The 24,098-nt window shown below is 32.3% G+C and overlaps 1 protein-coding gene and 2 pseudogenes across 1 annotated transcript; all 3 read right to left on the bottom strand.

Annotated features, from left to right (window-relative positions):
* Nucleotides 1-978: 978 nt before the first annotated feature.
* Nucleotides 979-2,779, bottom strand: LOC129300729 (GDSL esterase/lipase At5g08460-like). Its single transcript, XM_054939316.1, has 5 exons — nucleotides 2,587-2,779; nucleotides 2,354-2,498; nucleotides 1,951-2,170; nucleotides 1,604-1,853; nucleotides 979-1,347 (listed from the first exon to the last, which is right to left on the bottom strand). Exons 1-5 carry the CDS (start codon nucleotides 2,777-2,779, stop codon nucleotides 1,121-1,123), a joined length of 1,035 nt encoding a protein of 344 aa, XP_054795291.1. The 3' UTR covers nucleotides 979-1,120.
* Nucleotides 2,780-10,516: 7,737 nt separating this feature from the next.
* On the bottom strand, nucleotides 10,517-14,199 carry LOC129300730 (lysine histidine transporter-like 8; annotated as a pseudogene).
* Nucleotides 14,200-19,871: 5,672 nt separating this feature from the next.
* Nucleotides 19,872-22,849, bottom strand: LOC129300731 (uncharacterized; annotated as a pseudogene).
* Between the last annotated feature and the right edge of the window lie 1,249 nt (nucleotides 22,850-24,098).

Genomic DNA, 24,098 nt, shown 5'->3' with positions numbered 1-24,098 from the left:
AGTTTCGGGCCCAGATGTGGGATGATTTCTTGAGGTAAGAAAGAGGGTAGGAGGAAGAAAGCAAAACGTGGGTGGTAAAGGGTATGGGACCCACTTAAGCAGAAGTTTGATCTTTAAAAAAATGACATGGACGCCACATGTGCATGCCACATGAGGACAAACGTTCTTCTAATAGTCAATAAGATTAAATTGTCACATTAGGTGATATTGTACTAATTTAAAAAACATCAAGACAACATTATATTTTTAAAATGTTAGGATATCAATTGTGTCTTTTTTTTTTTTGAAAACTTTGAGGTAGATTTGTATTTGAACCTTTTCTTTTAATATCAATATTAAGTTGGAAATTAAATGAATATTGAGCAAAGCTGACAGCTGGAATTGGAAAGGAAATAACGGTAGGAGAATTCCCATCAACATGAACAGTTCGAGTCTTTGGCGCCTATAAATATTTGTCAACCAAGAAATTAGTATGAAAACTTTTTTAAAAAATATGAGCTATAAACATCTATGTAGACAGTTATGTATATAGGTCTTGGTTCAGTATTGGTTGTAAATTTATAAAAAGACAAGGGATAACATTTATCAACACATGACGTCATTGTGCAAGGCTGCAATCTTCTTATTGAAGATAATCCAATACAAGATACCAACAAGTATTAAATAGACATTTTTTTAATAAGAATTTAAACATTAATTTGTTATATTAGGAGTCATTGTTTTTTTTTTTTGGTCTTGTCATTTTACTTTGATGAGATAAGTTGTCTGTGACATTTAATTTGTGCTACGGAAAAATTTGTATATAATTCTCTCTGATCTATTTTTTAAAACTTTATTTCGTCACCTCATGTAAATAGACAAGCTACATTGCGAAATTAAATGGATGGGTGTGTTGTGTGTGTGAGGAGTTTTATTGATGACAAATGGCGTCATAATTAATGAGATCATGAACTCCATCTCATTGTAGTTGTTATTCAAATGAAGAAGGACAAAAAGAAACAAAAGATTGCTGACGCGTTCATTACAAGTAATAAGCAAGGTATATGGGACTGAATAACGGAAGTAGCTATACATTATGATGATTCCAGTAGCTATACATTCAAAGGTGTTGTGGTAGTGATTACATGAGAGCAAGCTGACTGAAGTTGATGGGAGTGGCGAATTCAGGACCGCCACCATAAAGTGCGAAAGCTGCGGATAGCGAAGCTTTATCGGTTGGATGGAACCAATCCCAGAACAAGAAATCGTCTCTCTTTCCACAGAGCACCGCATCCTCGGCCTTAAAGCATGGACCCTCTCCATTCAGCTTTCCTTTCCCACAACATGCTCTCTCTGTCTCCTTCATCCCTACACCATTACATGTTTTCCCACGCTTAACCAATCCTGCACGTATACGTCCAAAAAATTAGCCTACCTAGCTAGCTCAAGCATATTTCTGTGTTGCATCATCATCAGAAGGCTCGCTCATTCTAATATTTCTAAACCACATTTCTCTTAATTATGATTACGAGGCTTTCCTGCAACGTGATTAATGAAATTAGTTGTGATTAAAATACGGTGTCGTTTCGGGATCCATGTTGGAGGCATATATAAACGCACGTACCCAAGCGGGAGGGTTGTTGCAAGACGGAAGAAGCCATGGCGAAGGAGTCGCCGAGGGAGTACTTAAAGTCAGTGAACTCAGAACTGAGCCTCTGCAACACAGCCTCAGAAGCCGAGTAGAAGGCTGTAGCCATTTGGTTGAGTGGTTCCACACATTCTCCTCCATGCCTCCTTGCTCTTGCTGCAGGACAGCACCCAATGGCCGCTACACTTATTATCCCGAATTTTCTTGCCCCTGATGCGTGTAGACTCTGCATTTTTATTGTAATCCACCACCACCACCACGACGTTTGTCATGGCTAGCGATAATATATTAGTGTTTTAGGATGAAGGAGGATATATACGAACCCTGATGTAAGCGTAGTAGTTGGATTGAAGAGCAGACAAGTAATGTTCCTGTCCTAATCTGACGGCAGTGTGGTTGCTTGAGACGTTGCTTCCAGCGCTGATTATGAACAATGCCTTTGAAAGGAATGTTTCTGTCTCTCTCCCCCCCAATGTCTCCGCCATAATTCTTCGCACCTCTGCAAATTGTTCCACTTGCTTCTCAAGGAATATCACCTCACCCTTCATCCATTTCAAACACATTTTTTACTAGCAATCCCTAGAGATTCTTCATCAGTACCAGAAAGACCATACTGTGTAACTTTACACTCTTGTGTGCGTGTGTGTGTGTGTGTGTAGTTCTCTGTCAAACTCATGACAGACTCACTGAAGAAAGAGCAAATTATTATATATGTTATCACTAAACCATCGTTTTTTTCCAGTGTCTCTGAGAATTCCAGACCCTCCTGATGCAAAATTCACTCCTCCTAGTACATTCTTTTCGAAACTGTACGGATCATTTCGCAGAGCCAAGTAAGGTGGTGGACTCTCCGCATATCCGAGTAGTTTAGCTTCATTATATTAACAAATCAATCAAAAACAGATCGACCATGATCAAATGATCATAATTATTGCATTCTTAAAAAAATAACTAATTACCAATATGGTCAATAGTGTTGAAGCCATTGCTGAACCTTCCAGTGGCCATCGAGTTTGGAAAATCAATCCCATAATAAGGCACGTTGGCCTTTGCTCGAGTATTCAGAAAATTGTTGGTGCCAACATCTGCGGTTGAATCTCCAAATATGAATAGAACTGGCCTATTCTCCTGAGCCCCATATGCTACGTGCATGGCCGCACAAAGAAAACATAAAAACAAGAGAACCACTTAGGCCAGAAAATGATGCCATTTTCTGCACCTTAATTTCACACCCGGAACGTTATTATTGATGTTAATTGAGATGCCAAACACGAGACTCGTGCAGCGTTTATTTATATATATCAAACATGCGAGGAAGGAAACAAAAGGGTAAGGTCAGATTATTGTAATGAAAATCACCAAAGGTTTCGACAGCGCCGACCATGATGCCATGTTGTATTTGGCAGGAACCAATTATAATTAGAGGAGAATCCTATGTTTGTTTAATTAATGATATCGTTTTCACATGAGCGTCTATGTTGGGATATTATGCTATTGGGAATCTTGAAATTGTGTTATTAGAACTTTAACGATCGAGTTGGTAAAAGTTAATTGGGCATTGAAGGATTTTAGCTCATGCAGTGCTCTCACGCTTACTTGATCCCGCCAATGAAATGAAATTATTATATGTAGGTGTAGACTCAATTCATAAAAAATGATGAATCAATAATGTACATATGATGATTTTAACTCATGCAGTGCACTCTCACGCCTACTTGATCCCCAACAAAATGAAATTATAAGTAGATTCCTCGAAGTATGTATGGTTATATGAAGATATAGACTGATCAATTCATAAAACTTGACGAATCAACGATGTAAATAGACTGATCAATTCATAAAAATTGATGAATCAATAATGTAAAAGGGGGTGTGTATTAGAGGAAAAAAAAATCTACTGTCAATTAACCTAATTTGTCTGATCTGCTGGTTTTCGGTAGATTAACTTTATTTAACAATTTCTCGCATATTACATGAATTAATTATGTTCAAGATTTAAATCTTTTTTGTTCGTCATAGATAAATTAATTTTCCACGTTCATGAAATGTATATTTACAGAATAAGAGATTAATAGTTACAAAATGAAAATAAAAGAATAAGAGATTAATAGAAAAATATGGGGATTGGAGACCCTTGTAGGTTGAAAATTTGATACTGTCAAAAGCTAGCAGGGTTATATGAAAAATGAATTGTTCGGGTAATTAAGTGTGTGTTTGGTTTTCAGTTTGTCAAAAGTCAGTTTAATGAAAGTTTATTTGGTAAAAATCAGTTTAATAAAAGTCAGTTGTTGTAATAAAATTTATGTTTGGATATGTATTTTTAAAAGTCAGTTTAACAAATTAAAAGTTGTTTGGATTGATAAAAATTTGTGCTTGTGAAACATACTTTTAAATATTCAATTACCAAAAACGATATTAATTTATGATAATTTATAATTTAGCATATTTTATTGAATTAAATGTTTTTCAGTAAGAATTTTATTTTCTTAGCTCATTTTATTACTTGGATAACTTTTTATTCTTATTTTTAAAACTTTAGTTGGTTCAATTGCATTAGATTAATTTAACTTTAATTACTTTGTGTTTTCAAGAAATTGAAGGGCCAAGTTGGTAATTTATTTATTTTTATTTTAAATTATATTTTTGACTTTTCAAAGGCAGATCATCTGGCACGCACGAAGGAAAAAGAAAAAGAAAAGAAAAGAATGCAAACGAGGGAAGATCAGCATCGCACACAAAGATCGCTCTTCACCACTTTCTCTCGATCAAGGCTTGGTCGCACGAGTTCGTCAAGGAGGATCTGCCATAGCCACCTGAGTTTAGGGAGGCAATGATAGTCCATTGCGATGAGCTTTTCAAGAACAGTGGAGATGGAGTGACAGAACACGAGCTCGCTCACGGCAAGAAATGGAGGGTATCATCGTCAAATATAATGCTCAACTCTACATTCACATTTGAAAAGTAACTTTCTGAAACTTTTGGAATTCACATTCAACCCATCTCCAAATGTGCTTTTTCAACGTGTTTTTGTTCAGAAAATTTTTTTTCAAATATCATTTCACATCTCAAAAGTTAAAAAGTCCTTTTGGAATGTAGAATATAGTTTTTCCAAATGGTCCTTAAATGTTTTTTGGGTCTATATCGTGAATGGCTTGTTTTAAACTTTAATTATCATGTTTTAATCTTGTTCTTCTTTGTTTTTTCAACCGACAAAAGTTTTAATTTTGTTCATTTAATAAATAAACCAGATTCTGATCTTAGATTCGCTAAATTAAAAGAATCTAATTTAAAGATGTAATGTTTGACTCATTAGGTTAATAAAAATTAAAATTATTACACTGATATTAAGATTAATAATCCCTTTTTTGTTGGATACGCATTGGACTTTGCTATTAGCACTCTGAATAGTATCGCCCCCATGCATAATCTAGCCAAAGGATCACAAATAAGGAAAGCAGATTGGAACTTTCAAGGCTGGTGATTGATACTCCCTCCATTTAAAATATAAAATATTTTTAATTAAATTTTATCTCTCAATAAAGTAATTTTTTATCTTTAAACTAACCCTATCTTTTTATATTTACCCATATTTAATAAAGTATTTTACCTGAAAATAAATATAAAATAATTTATTTAATAGGGGCACTTTTTAAAAAAATAATAATTATATCTTTAAAAACTAAAAATATTTATATTTTTTAACATCCAACTCCTCAACAAATCTGTTATATTTTTTAACGGAAGCAATATCATTTATGTGCATAATTAATTAATTATTGGTTCTTATATAATTTAAATAAATTAATCTCTTTATTTAAACAAATTGCGATTAAGTTGTTGTAATGTGTATAATTTTTAAATCATTCTTTATTGTTAATTAACTTTGGAAAGTAGTATTTGTTAAGTTTCTACGGTAGAACTTTTTTTTTTTTTTTTTGCCAACGGTAATAGAACTATTGTGTATCATCTTGATAATTTATATACGCACGATTAATTTACAATGAAATAACATTAACTTAAATATAGTTTAAATTTTAACAAAAATACGTTGGGAAAAAATAAATTGAAATATTTTTAAATTATAAATAAGTAGCTCACGTGTATCAATTGCAAGAAAAAAATTAATAAAAATTAAATACGATTACAAGGATAAAAAATAAAAAATTTTCTGCTTAAACTTTTAGTATTTGTATGGCATAGATCCACTGAAGGTAATTCCTTATGAAAATTTGATCTGATTAATTAATGAGGGTTGGGTCTAGCAAAAGAGACTAATCCCTCACAATATAATGAATTAAGGTTTGAATTTTACAATAAGAGTTGCCTACGTTTAGTACCCGGCTATGCCTCTCACAAGATTAATTCCAATAAAATGATACATGTGAGCACTCTTGTCAAACTCAAATTTATTTTTTAAGTTTATCATTTTAATATTTCTAACTTATAAAATCATGTTAATTCGTTCAAAAACTTACAGTATATATAAATTTAGTTAAACTCACAAGTTAACTCTTTAGATTTACCATTTTTATATTTATAGCTTATAAAATTATATTAACTCATTTATAAACTTAGTTAAACTTGCTAAACTCATCTTTTTTTTGGAAGTTGAGCAACTTAGGTATATACGGTTTAAAACTTGGTTCATAGAAGTTGTAAGACCTGGTTCAAACAAAAATAAACCTCAAAAGGAAAAAAATTAATATTAATAAAAACAAGAAATACCAAAACTAAGGGCCTGTCTAATTTATGTTCGCATTTTTTATTTTTAAAAATTATTTTGTAATATAGTTTTTAAAATTATTTAAAAAAATAAAATAAAAATTTGTTTGGTTATGTCAATTAAAAAATGGCCTTAGAATTAAAAATGGACTGATAGTGATGATTGTAAGCAGTTAATGGTGGTGAATAGTAATAAAAATTAATTAAGATAGTTATAATTTTCAATAACCAAATGTAGTATATTTTAAAAACAAAAAAAAATAAAATGAAAACAAGTTAAAGTTGTTTCTATTCTTTTAAAAAAATGCAAACAGTTTTAGAAACAACTAAATAAAAAATACTTATCCAAATAATTTTTTAAATATTTTTGTTTTCAAAAATAAAAAATTGTTTTTAAAAACAAAAAACAAACAAGCCCTAAGTTGCCATACTTTGAAATTTCTATGTTGAGTATGATAATATCAACGTAGATTGATTTAATTTCAATGATTCATATTTGACATAAATTTGACTCAAATTATGGTCATATTTTATATTTTAATTATTTAATCATATATTTTTAATGATTATTTATTAATAAAAGTAAATTTTTATGACTTTACGATTTGAATTCACATTCCTATTACAAGTTTAGTTAAATTTATGAGTTTGACAACTTTACCTGTGATTAAAAAAGAAACTCAATCTCCTTAATGCACAATCTAATTAATGAGCCAAGGATACTCTCATGATAGGACTAAAAAAATAAGGGTAAAAGTGCAAATTTAGTCACCAACTTTTCTCTAGAAGAACTTGATAGCTTATATTATGAGGTGGTCTAAAATAAATTTTTAAATTTAGAAAATGAAGTATCTAGTAAATTTTATTAATTTTTATTTAACGGATGTTAACGTTCATGTGGGGACCATAAATTTTTGATTGAAATGATACATGACACTCCACCTCAGCAAATAAAGATGCAAACCTAATAATAAACTATCTTTAAGAAGCACTTGGTAACCTCTACTATAAAAAATGAACCATCCAATACTTTCAAAATAATTTTGACCAAACATGGTTTATTTTCAAACTTATAAAACTCATAACGCATCAATCTTTTCAATCTTCTTGCTTTTATTCTCAGTTTCAATTGGAGAAGAATAAGTTCAAAGAGTTTTTATTTAAAGACATTCATGAGAACAATTCTAACGAAGTAAAAGAAGAAGAGGAAGAAGACAATGTTTTGTTTAAACCTTTGCAACAATGTAAGGGAAGTAGTGATTTGAAATGTGAGGCTACTAAGCTTAAAAGAAACTTGATTCAAACTTAATTTAGCCATAAATTATTTTTATAGAAAATGAAGTGATTGAATCAAGCTTTTTCCATGCATGGTAGCATCATAATTCAAACTACTACTTTACTTGAATTGTCATAAAGATTTAAACAAAACTCTGTCTTCTTCTATTTTGTTTTTATCATCCTTGTAAATGTTTTCAGATAAAAATTCTGAGTCTCTTTTGCTCAAGCTGAGACTAAGAACAAATGAAAGAAGATTTGGAGAGATTGATGCATTTTAGGTCCTATAAGTTTAAAAATAAATGACGTTTGGTCAAAATTAATGATAAGGTTATGAATGATTTGTTTTTATAGTAGAGGCTACCCAATAGGGTTGCACAAAGGACTAGACAAGATTAGACTTTAGTCTAATCCAAAGTTTGGTCTCTTTCATAAAAATGATTAGCTTAAGCAACTTGTAGTCTGATCTGGTCCAATCATAAATTGAAGGTTAATAGAATCATGCTTGGTCCATAGGACTAGAAAATTGATCCCGATATTCCAATACTCACTTATCTTTTTTTTTTCTCATTTTACCTATATGAAAGGTAACAATTAAGATAATAAAAATATTTATAATCATAAAAAATTCATAACAATATATAACAACATAACAACAAAAAAATATTTCAATTACAATTTAAATTCTTTAAATTTATAACTTCAACGATAACAACAACATTCAACAAACTTCATAAACATGTCTAATATGCTCTCTCCAATTCTTATTATAAGACACTGTCAATTGTTTCAAGCATATTAAGAAAATTTAGTTTTTTTCTTGATATCATAAAAAAAATAAGAGGTACTTTCATTTTTATCATTAGCTTTAAATAATAACACAATTATATTAAATACCTTTATGATAATCAAAAAGAGGTAAGATTGAAAAAAGTGGTTTAATTGTTATAAGGTATCATATATTTTCAATCAAATATTATCTTTAAAAGGTGTTTTATAAATAAAACTGGAGGGAATACATTACAACAATAATTTAACAGCAAACTAAATTAAAATTATATTAAACAGAAGGGTGAAATGTAGATGAAGAAAATGTTGTGTTTAAACTTTAAACTATTTAAATATATTAAAAATAATTAAATTATATTAAAATAATTTCATAGGACTAGATCATACCAAATGTTTTGAGAGCTTGGTCTCATATCCGATCCAACTTAAGAAGTTAGTATATTTTTTTTTTGTCTCTTTAGTCCTTTAAACCAATTTTTTTATTGGACAGGACTGACCAAACTTGTTTGGATAGGACTGGACAATCAGACTTTTACACAACCTTACTATCTAGTACTTCTTAAAAAATAGTTAGTAATTAAATTTACTTTTACACGTGTTGAAGTGAAGTGCCACATGTCATTTTCAATCAAATTTGTGGGTTTCATTTAACGTCCGTCGAGTGAAATCAACAGAAGCGGATGTTTCGGTTTTAAAAATTGAAAATTTATTTTGCACTACTTCATAATATAAATTAGTTGATAATTAAATTTGTACTTTTATCCAAAAATTAAATTATGCATGAGTAAATGAATGTAAATACGACAAAAGTGCAGATGCTTACACGTGTTTAAGCAGTGGACACTAAAATATTTATTGTCTAGATTCTTCATGTGGAAAGATGGAGAAAATGCGGAAGGCAAGATCTGGTCTTGATTTTTTTTTTTTTTTGGATATTGTTCACTGCAAAATTTGATATTTTTGGCTGCTCTTGAATTATAATTGATATAATAGGCTCTATAATGTGATAAAAACTAGAATAAAGAAAGGCATTATACCAAAGAAGTTCGCACATGGGCGCATTGTTCCATATGAGGGTTGTTAAATCCGCGGTGAAAAAATCACCACTATGATGCTATTTTTTTTTTTTAAATGATCATATGTAGGTGATTCCTCAGATATTGGGAATTATATCTCCTCTTACTCATATAAAAGTATAATTAATCATCATCCTCTAATTCAATCCACTTCAATGAAATTCAATTTAATATGGAAGCCCAATTCATACAAACCAAACAAACAAATAAAAGGATGAATTTTATTTCCATTTCCAATTTCATCAATTATCAAAGTTTTATCAATGAACACTTATCCAAATGGTTAGGGACTCAGACACCTTAAATTGGGGTCACGTGTTCTAGTCTTAAAGTATGCAACAACGTAGTTGATCATGCTTTGCCAGTAATACCTATGAAACCCCTTCAAAGAGGCCTCCAAGTGTAAAAAAAAAAAAAGAGAAAGAAATTATTAAAGTTTCAGCGTATACCGAATGGAACCTTTACAACTGACGCATGTATTTCCTTTCTATGAAACAAGTTAAACCTAACTCTTGTCTCTTCATTTTTCATTCTTGGTAGTCAATGCATATTGTATTTCAATCTACTGCATGGATTTAGATCCCATGACTATGACAACTAAAGTCATTAAGTGACTTTACTCATGTGGCAAAGTTTAGGCTCTTTATTAAATCAATGGTTTGGATACTCTTATGGCAATCAAAATTAAGAAACACTCAATCCAAATCTATTCAAATCTCTTAAATAATATCATGAAATAAATCCCTATTGCATCTTTCTAATTTTATTTGAATACTCGATTCAATTCTCCTTTTATTCCATGTTTATGCTTCTTTTACTTGATCCAATTAGAATTAGCTTGCTTAAGTCATGTGTTATCCAGTCCAAGTCATAAAAGATCTGCTTTTTTTTTTTCCCCGGCTAATTTTTCCAATCAGACCTAACGCCCGTACTGACTCATATAACTCAACTTATATTCCTGACTCTACTAACTTAATTCATCAGTTTTGATTAATTGGGCAACAAACTAACTGATGCACGCCCTATATACGCCGGCATATTTTACAAGTCAAAATAAAGCTTCTTTATACACTCTGTTTCCTTTTCACAATTCAGCATATAACTAAAAGTTACAGAAAATTTCGAATATTTTTTTTTAAAAAAATAAAATCTCATCAACCCACTTTCTAATTTTCCCTATATTATTCGCCCACAGTGCATTTGCTTTCATCAAGATTAATGTGGATTGAAAAAGCTCACATGAATTCCAGTATCTACGATAACATAGATACTAGCAGCAACAAAAATGCCACTGAGAGCCATCCCCAATGTTCCCAAGAACCAATTGAGACACCACATCGCACTGTACTTCTTTGGTTTCTTATGCTTGAGCCACATGAAGCATGGGTACGCCAATGTCACTGGCAGAGCCACTCCTCCTACCAGGCCCGCCAAGCTTGACAGAAATGGAATCGCCACCCCAATAAAGAAGCACAGGAACCCACAAAACACCCTGAAAACTGACCGGAGCCACCACGGGCATGGCTTCTTCATTCTTTTCGTGTATTGTGATTCCATGTCGTCAAAAATCGGCATGCCATAGATTTGGAATGAGCACAGCCCGTTTACCACCACAAATAGACTAGTTAATCCCAGCACGAATCTTGATACGTCTCGAGAATGGAATTGGTATAGAGCTGTCAGCATTCCACCATTTGCTGGAATCTGTAAGAGTTTCAGTCAATCATGCATATTAGCATGGCAGTGGATCACAAAGAATTGAAATCACACACTTGTTCCCCAGACGATTGGACTCGTTTAGTTCAAATCCTCATATACATATCGATCTCATTGTGAAGTAACTTACGAACGCGAAAGGAGCAAGTGGTGAAGATTTTGTTATTTTTAAAAACGATTTCACACATGTCACCAATAGTTTATCCACTACAATATATAGGCGAAGGATCAAATAGTTAATTTATTTCTTTTTTCTCAAGTAATCGTATAAAGTAATGATTTTTTTTTTTAAATTCAAAAGTCAAAGTTCTTTTAAAAGACCAAAGTTTTTGCAAGTTACTACTAGCGATTATTTTCAAAGTAAAAGCTTTGGAAGAGCTCTGGATGATTTGTAATTTTAAGGAGTATGAAACAATAGTTTTGGGAAAAATTAATCGTAACTTTGAGATACACAAGTGATAATATAAACCCTTTAAAAGTTCTTTAAAATAATTATTATTTGATAATCAATATGGCTTTCTAAGTGAATTTTCTATTCATTATTTTATCATGAATTGTGGTGTTTGGAAGTGAGGATGATTATATTACCTGCTGACCATAGGCCCAATAGCCACCAATGGCCAAGGGGAAGAGACATGCAGCTATGATGGTGTAAGCAACCTTGACTCCTTTCCACATGGGCACATGAGAAGGATGTTTCTCGCTTGAGGGCATTGTAGCCTACAAATATGGAACAAAGACTTGCAAACTAAGTTGGTGGGCAAGTTTGAAAGAGGTATTGGCTGTTTAATTAAAAGTATAGAACTTTCAAACATTTAAGATTCCAAAAGAAAATCCCAGGGCAGCTTAGAATAAAAAAGTAAACAGAGAACAACTTTAATTTATAAATTATACTACTATTCTGAAACAGTTAGTGGTGCCAGGAGAGATTCATGCCATCCACACCTTTCAATGTTCTCTTTGGTGTGATAAAATTTCAATTCTATCTGAGATGTCATCCTAAAATATCTCTCCCTTGTTGAGATAAAATGCACTACAGTCAGAACTGCCCTGCTTTTTCTTCCTATTGTGCAGTTATTGTGGACTAATCCACTTGTGACTTAGAGGACAGAAGGAAGAAAAGTCATCGATGGTGAAATTTCTCAACTTGTAACTTTCAAAGCTTTATCCTGTTCTATTGTCAAAGCCCATCTTTATTTCATTGTCTCTTTATTTATGAATCCTCTGGTGCCTTCAATAACAGCAACTATTCAGTCACTCAATCCATTGAATCATACAACTTGTACTCCCCACATAAATCAAGTGCAAATAATTCTTTTAGTACAACTAAAAATCTTCGTTATCAAGTTTTAAAGATTTTACTAGCCTAGAATCTAATTGTCAAACAATTTAGCCAGAAAATTAACTCGAAATTGATCCCTAAGCGAATAGCAAGAACCACAGATTTCGCAGTGAAACCACAAAATTACGGCTATAAGGAATAGAAACAAAACATACCTGGATCTCGAGGATAAGATTATGGCCCCTGAAAGCAAAGGCGACGATGCCGAGGGCATTGAGGACACTAAAAGCATTCTCAACGTCATTCCCCGTCCTCACAGGGTTATACGACACCCCAGGAAGGCTACCCTTGGACACGGAGGCGGCCCAGATGGAGGTACAGTATACGACGGCGGTGACGGCGCCGATGAGAGAAACGCCGGCGATGGAATTCAAGTTTGGCAACTGAGAGAGCAACACAGCAGCACAGGTGAAGACAAGATACCATTCCACCGTGGTCATGGGATTGGCCGTGCAGTTGGCCCCACATATCACCTGATAGAACGTTCTGGCCGTTGATCCTCCTATGATGATCAGGGTCGTACACGTGCCCGCCGAGAGGTACATTATCGGAAATAACGCCATCAATTTTCCCAGTCTCTCACCTACATCATAATTGATAATACACACCCAAGTCAACTTCTAGGCTTTTACCATTACCAATTTACCGTAGTTGCTGCAATTTTAAACGATTTTCTAGTCGTATTAAACAACAACCATAAAAAATAAGAAAATACACAAAGATCCTTCAAACCAAAACAGAATAGATGAAAGTGGCTGCTGTTCATTCATGTGTCATCCCTTCTCGACAAGATTGTCTAACCGAAAAGTTTTAGATTTTAGTTATTAAAGGAGTATCGAAGAAGGGAATGAGTTCCAATGTATGATTACCGAAGGTGGCGAAGACGAGTTGAAGGTAGCGACTGTAACGAACTCCTTGTTCCACAGATTCATGAAGATGAACAAGCAACCACAGCGTGTAAAGCTGCCATACGAACGCCACCGTCAAGCTTATTATTCCCCAGCTCCTGCATCAAACAACAAACTAATAATGAATCACAAAGTTGAAACAAAAATCAAAACCGTGAATATGATCACTTGATGATACGTACCAACCCAGAATAGTGAAAGCCACGGGTAGCACCAGCGCCTGAATACCGATCCCAGAGCAGAGAGTATGAAAAGCGGCGTAAAACTTGTTCCCATTTCTGGACTCTGTGATGGGAAGCCATGCTTCCTGAGGATCAAGCTTCGTGAACCTCAAGGCCTTCCTCATGGGGCTTCCCAGAGGAGTGATGAACCTCGGCGTGAGACTGGACACGGACAGCCTTGGGGTTCTGGGCGTCCTGGGAGTCTTGGGAGTCTTGCTCACGTGATGATCACGTGCATGGGGATGGGGAGGAGCTTCTTCTCCGTTCTGAGGATGAAGAAGAGGGGACCTTGAGAGTGAAGGAGAGTGAAACTGAGAAGGAGGACAGGACACGGGTGGCGGAGATGACACTGTAGGTGTCCCCATGACGGAAGCTGTTCTTGGCGTTATAGGCGCAGACCATATTTCCTTTGATTCTGCCATTCTTCTTCTTCTTCTTCTCTCTCTCTCTCTCTGTGTGCTGCACTTGTGAGAAAGTCTGAGTTTGTGTGTGAGCCTGTGAGTATATATAAGGGCTAGCTTGTGAAGAAGATATCAGATATGCAAGGGCAAGTGGGCATACATATAGTTGGAGACGCGACTCCAATTATTAATTGAAGTGTGACAAAATAGTTGATGCCTTAAAGTAATCGGATTCATCGGTTGGTGGAGAACAGTATACTCATTATTTATTGCAATGGGTGACCACGGGCAACATTGGCTGCTAATGTGTCCTACCTGTCACTCATTATGATTATTAATTATTAATTTATAGTAATTCTTGATTGGTCTTAGCTGTTTCGATAAATTTGTGATTACTTAATTTAGTTTTAAGTCTGTAATTACTTGTGTGATACACACACATGTACCCTTTTGGTCAAAAGTAGTTATACTTTGTATTAAAAAAGTAGATATACTATATAGTTTGAAAAAAAAAAAAAGAGGCTTAGTAATTAGTATGGGGCGTAGTGAATTAATTGAAATTCATAGAAACAACATTAAAAGAGTTTAAGTTTTATTCATTTGGTGTTTGATCTCTAATGTGGCTTTAAATCATTTGAAGTTCTGGAATTGATGAATTTAAAAGAATTTTTCTTATTTAGTATTCTCACTCATTTATTATTTTTATAAAATATAAACTATTTTATTTTTTTTAAAAATAAAATTTTACAAAAATTCACCAATCCCAATTTTAAAGAATTTAAATCACTCTAACATTGTATGAAATCAAACAGATTTTATTGGTTTTTAAGGTTTTACAAAGATAGCTAGGAATGAGAGAATAATATTGTTGTATTTATAAAAGTGGTGAGTGTGTTTTTTCTGGTTGATTGAAACAAACATTAAAAAAAGGAATTGAAGGAATGAATTATTTGTAAAAGCATTTAAGGACAGTAGTCAATAAGATGATTGTTTTTTAATAAAAAAGAAATGATATCTTTATAACACCTTTTTGAACGTTTTGCTGAGAGGAGCAATTTTTATGAGGAAACAAGTCTTGGTCAGCATTTTGCGCCTTATGGGAATGAGAGGTTCAACTCCCAACAACCCTGAGAGGTGAAAGAAGAGAAAGTACATAAAAAGGAAAAGACAAAGTCATCATCATTATTATTAAACTAAAATAAGTGGATATACGTATACATACGCACATATTGAATTTGAGTCTGGTCAATTAGGGCGTCCATAACCGTATGTCCAAAATGTTCGCACGATATAGTGGGATTGTTCCAACCTTGCAGTGCATGAATTATGGATCAAGTGTAAATTATTAAGATATTTTTTTGGAAAATAATTTTAATAAAAAATCTTATACATATGTTAAGTAAATTTTAATTATTTTTATCGAAATGACCTCCACTGAATTTTCTCAGTTAAAAAGTGTGCACTTATTGAGACATTTGGATTGCAATTCAATGTTCTTCTTCATGGGAAAGCAACCGGTGCGTACTTTTCCGTTTAATAATTCAACATTTCCAACTAACGTTATGTTTATATGAACGGATGAATTACATATGATTTGTGTCATGCTTAGAATTTTCGAGTTCCAGTTATGTATGAAAGGCAGCTTACTTTTATTTCCGTTCATAAAGGAAAAGAGACCCGATTAGGATCTGTTATTACAGATACGAATTTGACGGATAGCTAAAGCGTCGTTTTCCAAGTCCGGGAGCTTCTTTTAATCATGTGGTGGATTATTCAAGCCAGGCACACCTCACCCATGGAGATAGCAAAAGATGCTAAGAAGTTATACTCTTTTTGTTAAAAAATATTTTTTTAAAATATTAAATATTAAAAATATAAAATATTTTTAATTTTTTAAAGTATAATCATTAATTTTTTAAAAAAGTATCTATATTGATAATAAATTTATATTTATTGTAGGGCATTTGATAACAGTGAATATGAAAAGATAAAATTAATTTAAAATTTATATTCATTCATACTTTCTATTATTCGATTAAAATTATTTTATATTTTTTAACACAATAAGTAATATATTTATTTCTTTCTCAATATATGTGATGATTAACCTCAACTTGCACTCTCTTTACTCTCTTTACATGAGGGTGTGAGTCAACCCGATCAAATAACTATTTGCATTCACAAAAATGGTATCTCGTAATAACAAAGTCACTTTTCTTTTATTGATTTATAATCTTTCTGATTGATTTTAATTGGAATAATAGAAAGTATGAATATCTGACAATTAAAGGGGATGACTTATCATTATTCATTCTAATGAAATAGTAAAAAAAAATGTTCTACTTTCTAGCCAAAATTACCACTTTCAAATTCATTAAAATGATAACGATAATTTATCAGAATTCAAAATTCCATTTTCTAATAAAATTTTATGATTTCTTATTTTATTACAAATATTAACAATATCACTGCTAGTATAGGGTAAACATCTAGTTTAATTTTTCAAAAACCATGCTCTCAAACTATATTTAATTCACTAACCATAGTTGATATGCTAGCTGACTTTTTAAATGTTTTCACGCACTCATTTCATTTAAAATTATAAATTATTTTTAACAAATTTACACCTTCTCATAACTAATTAGTTAATAACCTCTAGAATTACACATTTTTTAATGTTTGTTCTTATTTAATAGGATGTCACAATTAAACAAAATTATCAATTAAACTCTTTAATTAAGGATATTCTTAAGAAAATCTTATTTTGAAAGATAAAAAAAGTTTTATAAGTTTTTTTTAAATGTAATATTAAATAAATGCCATATAATTCAGGAGGGAGAAAGTGAAATTAAAAAAACATATAGTATACACTCGTTACGTCTTTTTACATAAAAATAAAAATATAAGAATAATCTTTGAAACGACGGTTGAGATTAATAGATTCTAACTACTGAAAGAATGACTGAGGTTAAAATTTAAAGGGAAAGGGAAACCCAACACTCTGGCTATAAAGAGGAAATGCCTCGAATTGCAGTCCAAAATATATTCGATTTTTTAATTTAAAATAAAGATGTCTATTTTTTTTTATTCTAAAAAGTTTGACTCGATTATAATTGTTGAACCGGGGAACCTGCTAGTACGATCTTAAATGCTTCCAAATCCAATTCAGTTAAAATCGATAATAAGTCAAATATCACCCTCCTGTATGCCGATTGGTCTAATTTCAAACGCATTAATAAATTAAAAAAAATAAAACATGTAATTTAGTCATGAAAATATGAACAGCTCCTCTTCTAAATTTCATTACCGAACTTGGTCGTCAATATGAAGTTCTTTTACTAAATCAGATGTAATACTAATTGTTAATTAAATGGTACCTCTTTGAAAAGAAAAAAAACATAAAGAAAAAGGTCAACACAAGGAACCTCTGTTCAAACATATATTCAAACATATACTTCCTAGTTCCTACACTTATACATGCAGATCATTTATTTATTGGACATGCTCCTTACAATTATTTATAAATTATTTTTAATATATTTCATTAAAATCAAGAGGCCCCCACTATCATGTAATTTGACATTTTGGCTCCCCAAGTTGGTTATATATCCGTCCTTGCATTAACTTTACTTGAAAATTTAATAAATTTTTAATTTTACTCTTATTAAATATATATATTTTAAAAATAAAATAATTTAGCATTTAATAATTTTTTTAAGATTTAATAAGGATAAAATAGTAAAGATGCATGGATATAATAAATATTAAAATACCTTATAAATAAAATCAAAATAAAATAATCTTTGTCTACTCCATGAACAAAGCTAAAGGAGTATTAGCGCACGAACAAAATTACACTGCTAAAGAATAAAGACATTACAAGACTCGCAATTCAAGCTTTTTTTATTTTTTTTGGTATAACACGTCACGAATAAAGATATAACCAAAAAAAAAAAACGAGGCTAAAACTAGAAAGACCTTCAACCTATAAGTACAGCCGCCCAGTTAATCAACAAAAAATATAGGGCATGTTTAAAATTATTTTTATTTTATTATTTTAAGAATTGGTGTTTTTTATAGCATATTTTAAGAATTAAAAAATTATAAAAATAATTATTTTTTTATTTCTCTTCATTCTCTAGAACAATAATTCTAGAATATTTAAAAAATATTTTTTTTATTTTTTAAAATAATATTTTATTTTTTTATTCTTCAAAGCATTTTTTGAAAGCATGCTAGCAAATAAATTTTTTTATACTGAAAAATAAAGAACTGTCCTTAAAATAAGTTGTCAAACAGCCACATATTTATTTATTTTTATACAAAAAGTGTATGTTGAATAATTCTCTCCTGTTCTGGTTTTTCTTGGGTTTGACAAGTTAGTAACACAAATTTTTTTTGGTCAACATCAATGAAATAATGGAGGCACAGGTGGGAGAGAATTTGATTCATGAAGGAAAAATATTAGATATCGCCACAGTGTTGCACCATTTATAGAGAGTTTACATCAAATAAATTAAAAATAATTTCTGTTCATACATACTCTCTTTTTTATTAAAATATTATTATTTTTCCATTTTTTTTTATTGAAGAGAGTTGAATGACAAGACATTTTGAGGATATATAGTAATTTCATTTTTCACGAGTTGATTGAAACTTGAGGTCATAAATATGATTTTTGGACGAATTGAAGAAGTATTGAAGTGTATGTAACGGGGGTTTAATGATAGAAGGTGAGTTTAATTATAAAAAATTACGAAACTAAAGAATTTCATGAAACTTGAAGCGGGGAAATTCCATATGTTCTGGAAGCTTAAACACAAATAAAAGGGAAAATTACAATTAGGTTCTAAATAAAAAATTAATTATTTTTTCAGTTCATTTATAAGTCAAACTTCTATATTTACATGTTAAATTTTAGTATTTATAAGTGGATGGAACTTGCAAGTAATTAATTTTTCTATACGGTAGTTGTCATTTTTCCATGAGAAAATTTCTTATATTTCGTACTCTTCAAATTTGGAGATCGGAATAAGGCAAACGCTGTTGACAGATCAACAAGTCCTTCATGCTTATCACTGAGCTTTACATAGGTTTTTTTGTTTGACCAGCAGTTTCACAAAGTTCATTTAAAAATATAACAAGCAGGGCATTTTTCGTTATCGGGTCATGATTAAATTCTTTGAATGTATAATCAAAATTTGAAAGTTACCGACAAAACTGGTTTTGGTCGCCATGGTTTGCGCCCCTTTTCACACGTGTTTCTACTATCCATTTGCAATAAGGAAATACATAAGTAGGTTTAACACTTAACATCACGTCTTTACACAAAACTTAAGTTGAGTTTATAAATTCTTTCACTTATATATTCCTTTTTTTTTTCAACCCAACCTTATCCAATAAAAAACTACCCTGCACAACCAATAAAAATTAAGTCTAATAGAAAAGATTGGTCTCTCATAACATAATGAATTAATATTTAAATTCTCACTAAAAGAGAAGTGTTTACATTTAATATCTGACTGTATGTCGAATAAAATTACAACTGTGTTCAATAAAAAAAGAAAGAAAGAAAAAAGAAACTACCCCACATTAAGCAAGAGGGTATTCAGCTAGATCCAATACCAGTAAGTGAACTGACACCATATTTTAATTTAAAATCTTAAAGTATGGATGAAAAAGTATGTTTGATGCTCTAACTGGGCGATCCCAAAAAAAGGAATGGATGTATAAATAAGCTCAAACACTATATCTTAATCTACAACTTTAAGACATCATGGATCCTCCCACTTCATTAAGACAAATTCTCTAGATGTGAGGCATCCCATATCAAGTTAAGTGTATTAGCACTTGGCATCGCAATTCCCAACAATTATAAAGTATAATATCAAATAGCATGACATACTGTGTATACATGTTTTCAAATATTGTCAAATACTGTGTGTGCATGTATGCGAGTAATTTATGATAGTTATATAAATTAGAACTGAGACTTCTTGAATTTCAATGCTTCAAAGCGCGCAGCGAGTTCATCATAATCCGGCAATTTGGGGTGAACACGAGCATTTCCATCCCGAGATGAAGGTGCTGGTGGCGGGGGCCGGTTAGGCGGCGGCAAAACGCCATGAGGTTCTTCTTCCTTTTCAATCTCTTCGTCACAATCTGATTCATCAAATTTAATATCCGAATGCGCAGAAGTTGGATTGTAGCTGTATCTCCTATAACCCTTTTCACAATTCACGTCTACGTGATCAGACCTTGGTAAGCTACGCGACTTGTGCATTGTCTCTTGGGTTTTCACTTGACGATCCATCCTGTGGGTGTTATTTGCAGGACCATTATTTGATTGGAAGAACACTGAATCAATTCCTGAGTTATTCAACTTATCATCGTAAATAGATCGTTGAGTAGCTTCTTCCTTCTTAGCCATATAAGCAGCAACTTCTGCAGCAGCTATTGCTTTCATGGCTGATTCAGCTGCTGCCTCAGCAGCAGACTTCGAGTCTTCAAACTGCACGTTGCCACCCTGGCCGCTACAGCCTGCTAAACTAATGGATGAAACGAAAGTAAATAACTACATAATATAAATACTTCACAGGTACACAATCGATCTAACTAAATGCATAAACTTGTGTGTTACTTGGAAGTGGGTTTGTTGGTCTCCCTGAATTGAGTAGTTGTGGAAGGCTTGACGGGTAAGTTGCTGGCACTGACAAAAGTGTTTCGTCCTTCCTGATGATGAAAGATAAGAACCAAATTTTTAACAGAAATATGAGGGGAAAAACCAAAAAGGAAAGAGAGACAGATTGCATACTATTAGCTCTTCTGGTGGCTTGAGAAGTTCTTTCTCAGATTCTGTTGTATCCCATTCAACCTGATATTCCTTAGCTATTTCCTTCATCACTTTCAACTTTGCTTCCCCGGGAGGTGTTCGCACCGAGAGCTTGTCAATTAGCTGATAGTCATTGCAATTAGCATGTTCTTAATGAGTTCTTGGAGAAATAAACGAAGTTGGAAGCATATGAAGTTCTGAATGAGTTTTGAGAAACATATGAAGCTGGAAGCACCAAACTGAAGAATAGTAAATTACTGAGAACTCTCAAGACCAACGCAATCCTTCCTCTGTCTATTTACAAACCTCTCAGGAGTTTTGTTGAAATTTCAAGCGAAGTCCACAAATGTACTCCGAGAAAACTTACCAGGCGATTTACACCACAGCTTGGTCTCAGATCAGTAGCAGCATACAAAGTCTCTGCCATACTTCTTCTGAAAGATATCTTTAAGTGCCGAAAGCTCTGGAATTTCTGAGCACCTAGGGGCTGCAAATATTAGGCTAGCAATCCCTTCTTTCAGATCTGCAGGGCATTCCCTGTAATAAGTTGGATTGGAATCAAAATTTCACATATGCTAATTTTACAATAAACAAAAAGAATTTGCTTACTTTTACCTTTGTTTTGCAATGATTGAAAGTCTAGCCACAACTAACTCACAAAAGAGTTCAACGAACTCATTTGCAGCCAAAATATTTTGCTCTCTCATCACGTGCTCAACCTGTAAATTGAGTTCGTGTCTTTAGACTGATATCACAAAGTAATCATGCCAAAAGCAGAGCCGTGTTATCAAAAAAGACCATATTAAGTAGAAAAAATGAGTCAGTAAAGATATATTTACAACTTCTTGTACAATCCATCTAAATACATTCACCTCGTACTTAACAGTGTCAAATATGTCATGAACCCACTTTTTCCATAACAGAGGAGTCATCCTTTTGAAGCAATATATCAGATGATGTTAGAACACTAGGAGCTCTGGTACATATGCATCCACATGTATTATTGAAATTAAATCAACACCGACCCAACACCTCCTTACTCCCTATTGTATAATCTAATGTTTGCTAGCATATTTTCCCCAAATCCATTCAATTAACGACAATCGTCTAATGCTTGCCAGAAAAGCACAATAAGATAATAGTTTAAACTGTGACTGAGAAACTCTTTGTTCTTGGATTGATTTAAGAAGTGAACAATATTAAGCTGACCATAACAAATGGTGTACTCATTCCAAAACACGCAATATGGGTAGCAACTAACAGGCATTGAAAATATGATAAACCCACCTAGCAATCAACAGTATCAAATTGGTAACAGAGTGACCATCCTTTTAAAGCAAAATAACAGATTATATTTCACTGGGAGTTCTGAATCAAATAGCCAATCACACTTGGGGTAAAAAATCTCCACTTGAACTTTAAAAGAAAAGGGAGAGCAGAAATTTGAGAGATAATGTATCAGCTATGGGTGTTGTGAACGATAACGAAAATTACCCTGATACGAGCAGTGGCATCTTGACCAGACTGGAGAAGCAACGCAATGTCTCGCCTCATCTGCCTCACCACCACCTCTCTCTTGTTCTTCAGCAACTTTATCCTGGCCACCGCCAACTTTGCCGCCGTTTTGCTGTTTTCACCAATCCATCACTTAATTCCGTAATCAAACGAGAAGCATAACTAGAATTTCTCGACTGAGGAGAATGGAAGGGAAGGAGGGAACAAGATTTTCCTTTAAATTTCCGAGATCAACCACCCCGGTTTGATTTTGCCGAGAAAATGTGACGAAAAAACTGATAATAATAAACAACTGGACTCATTCGGCCTTTCAAGAAATGTGAGAGAAAAGTACCATTTGGAGGAGCTGAAGCCTCGGCGGAGAAGAGAGATAAAGAGCGCATGAGCTTCTTGGTGTTGGCTGTGGCTGCGTCTGCGACAGTCATGGGTGCGAGACGGAGAGAGACAGCGAGTGAGGTTTGAGGTTTAAAAGGGAGGGAGGAAGGGAAGAAGGCGAGTAACGGTTCAATGAAAGAAGGTTACAAAAGTTTCCCTTTTCCTTCGTTGATGGGGAGATCCCACGGCCCCACTCTCGCGCTCTGCTGTAATGTTGTGTAATGGCTCAGCATTGGGAAAATTTAGCCGTTAGTGGGTTTGACACGTGGACAATGAAGCTTCGATGAGGGGAACGGAATCCTATGCAGCAGGGATCACCAAGGGTTACACAATTTGACCGCGAGGTTGATTGTCAGGACACGTTTTAGATCTTGTGTGACGAGCATGCTCATACTGGTTAATATTAATATATATATATATATATATAAAAAGCAATAAATTTAATTTAATCATATCTCATGTGGTATAATAATAATAATTTAATTTAATTTAATAGTTATCAATAATTTTATCATATGATACTTAAAAGGTATTAAATTTTAGATTTTTAAGAGAAACATATATTAATAATTTTTAAGTATTGTTAAAATCAAATGGCTATAATTAAAATACTCATTGAGTAAGTGTATATAGGATACTCATTGAATCCAAATTTGTTTGAGAGCTGAAAATATTTTTTTATATTTTTTATTAACAATCTTTATAATTATTGTTTCATAATTTTTTTAAAAAATATTAAATACATTCTTTGTTAAAAAAGTGAGGAATTATTAACTGAATCTCATCTTTCAATAAAAGAGTTAGTTGTCTTCAAATTAATATCATCTTTTCATCTTTTTTTTTATTTAATAGAGCATTTTACTTTAAAATGAATATAAATAATTTATTTATTGACACTTTTAAAAAAAATACATTAACTGCATTTTTGAAATATTAAAAATATTTTATATTTTTTAACATTTAACATTTTAAAAATTACTTACATTTTATAACGGATGGAGTATTAATGTTATTTTTTATTCAAACATCATATTTTAAATTTATTTTATTCTTGTTTACTAAATTGAATCCAAATCATTGAAAATAATTTTTTTAGTGCAACTGATAATCTAGATCGCGTCGCACGTCTCCTCATTTGAAATGAATCGTTTCAATATTAGCATGACACTATGTTGGTCTAGTGTGTGTGTGTGTGTGGATATAAATTTAGGATTTGTTAGGTGACTACAAAAGGTGTGGATGGAATTGGAAAGTATAAATCAATTGATGTAATCTCGACATAGAAAGGAATCACAATAC

Source organism: Prosopis cineraria, unplaced genomic scaffold (genome assembly GCF_029017545.1).
Source record: "Prosopis cineraria cultivar Desert tree isolate PC_DT_omini unplaced genomic scaffold, ASM2901754v1 PC1724, whole genome shotgun sequence".
Taxonomy (NCBI): domain Eukaryota; kingdom Viridiplantae; phylum Streptophyta; class Magnoliopsida; order Fabales; family Fabaceae; genus Prosopis; species Prosopis cineraria.
The sequence above is the reverse complement of the archived record's forward strand: the minus strand, read 5'-3'. Positions and strand labels throughout refer to the sequence as shown.

Coding starts and splice junctions, on each gene's coding strand:
- LOC129300729 (XM_054939316.1), bottom strand. CDS start 2,779: ATGCACGTAGCATATGGGGCTCAGGAGAATAGGCCAGTTCTATTCATA. Junction 2,171..2,353: donor GACACTGGAAAAAAACGATG/GTTTAGTGATAA, acceptor GAAATGGATGAA/GGGTGAGGTGATATTCCTTG. Junction 1,348..1,603: donor GCAACAACCCTCCCGCTTGG/GTACGTGCGTTT, acceptor GTAATGGTGTAG/GGATGAAGGAGACAGAGAGA.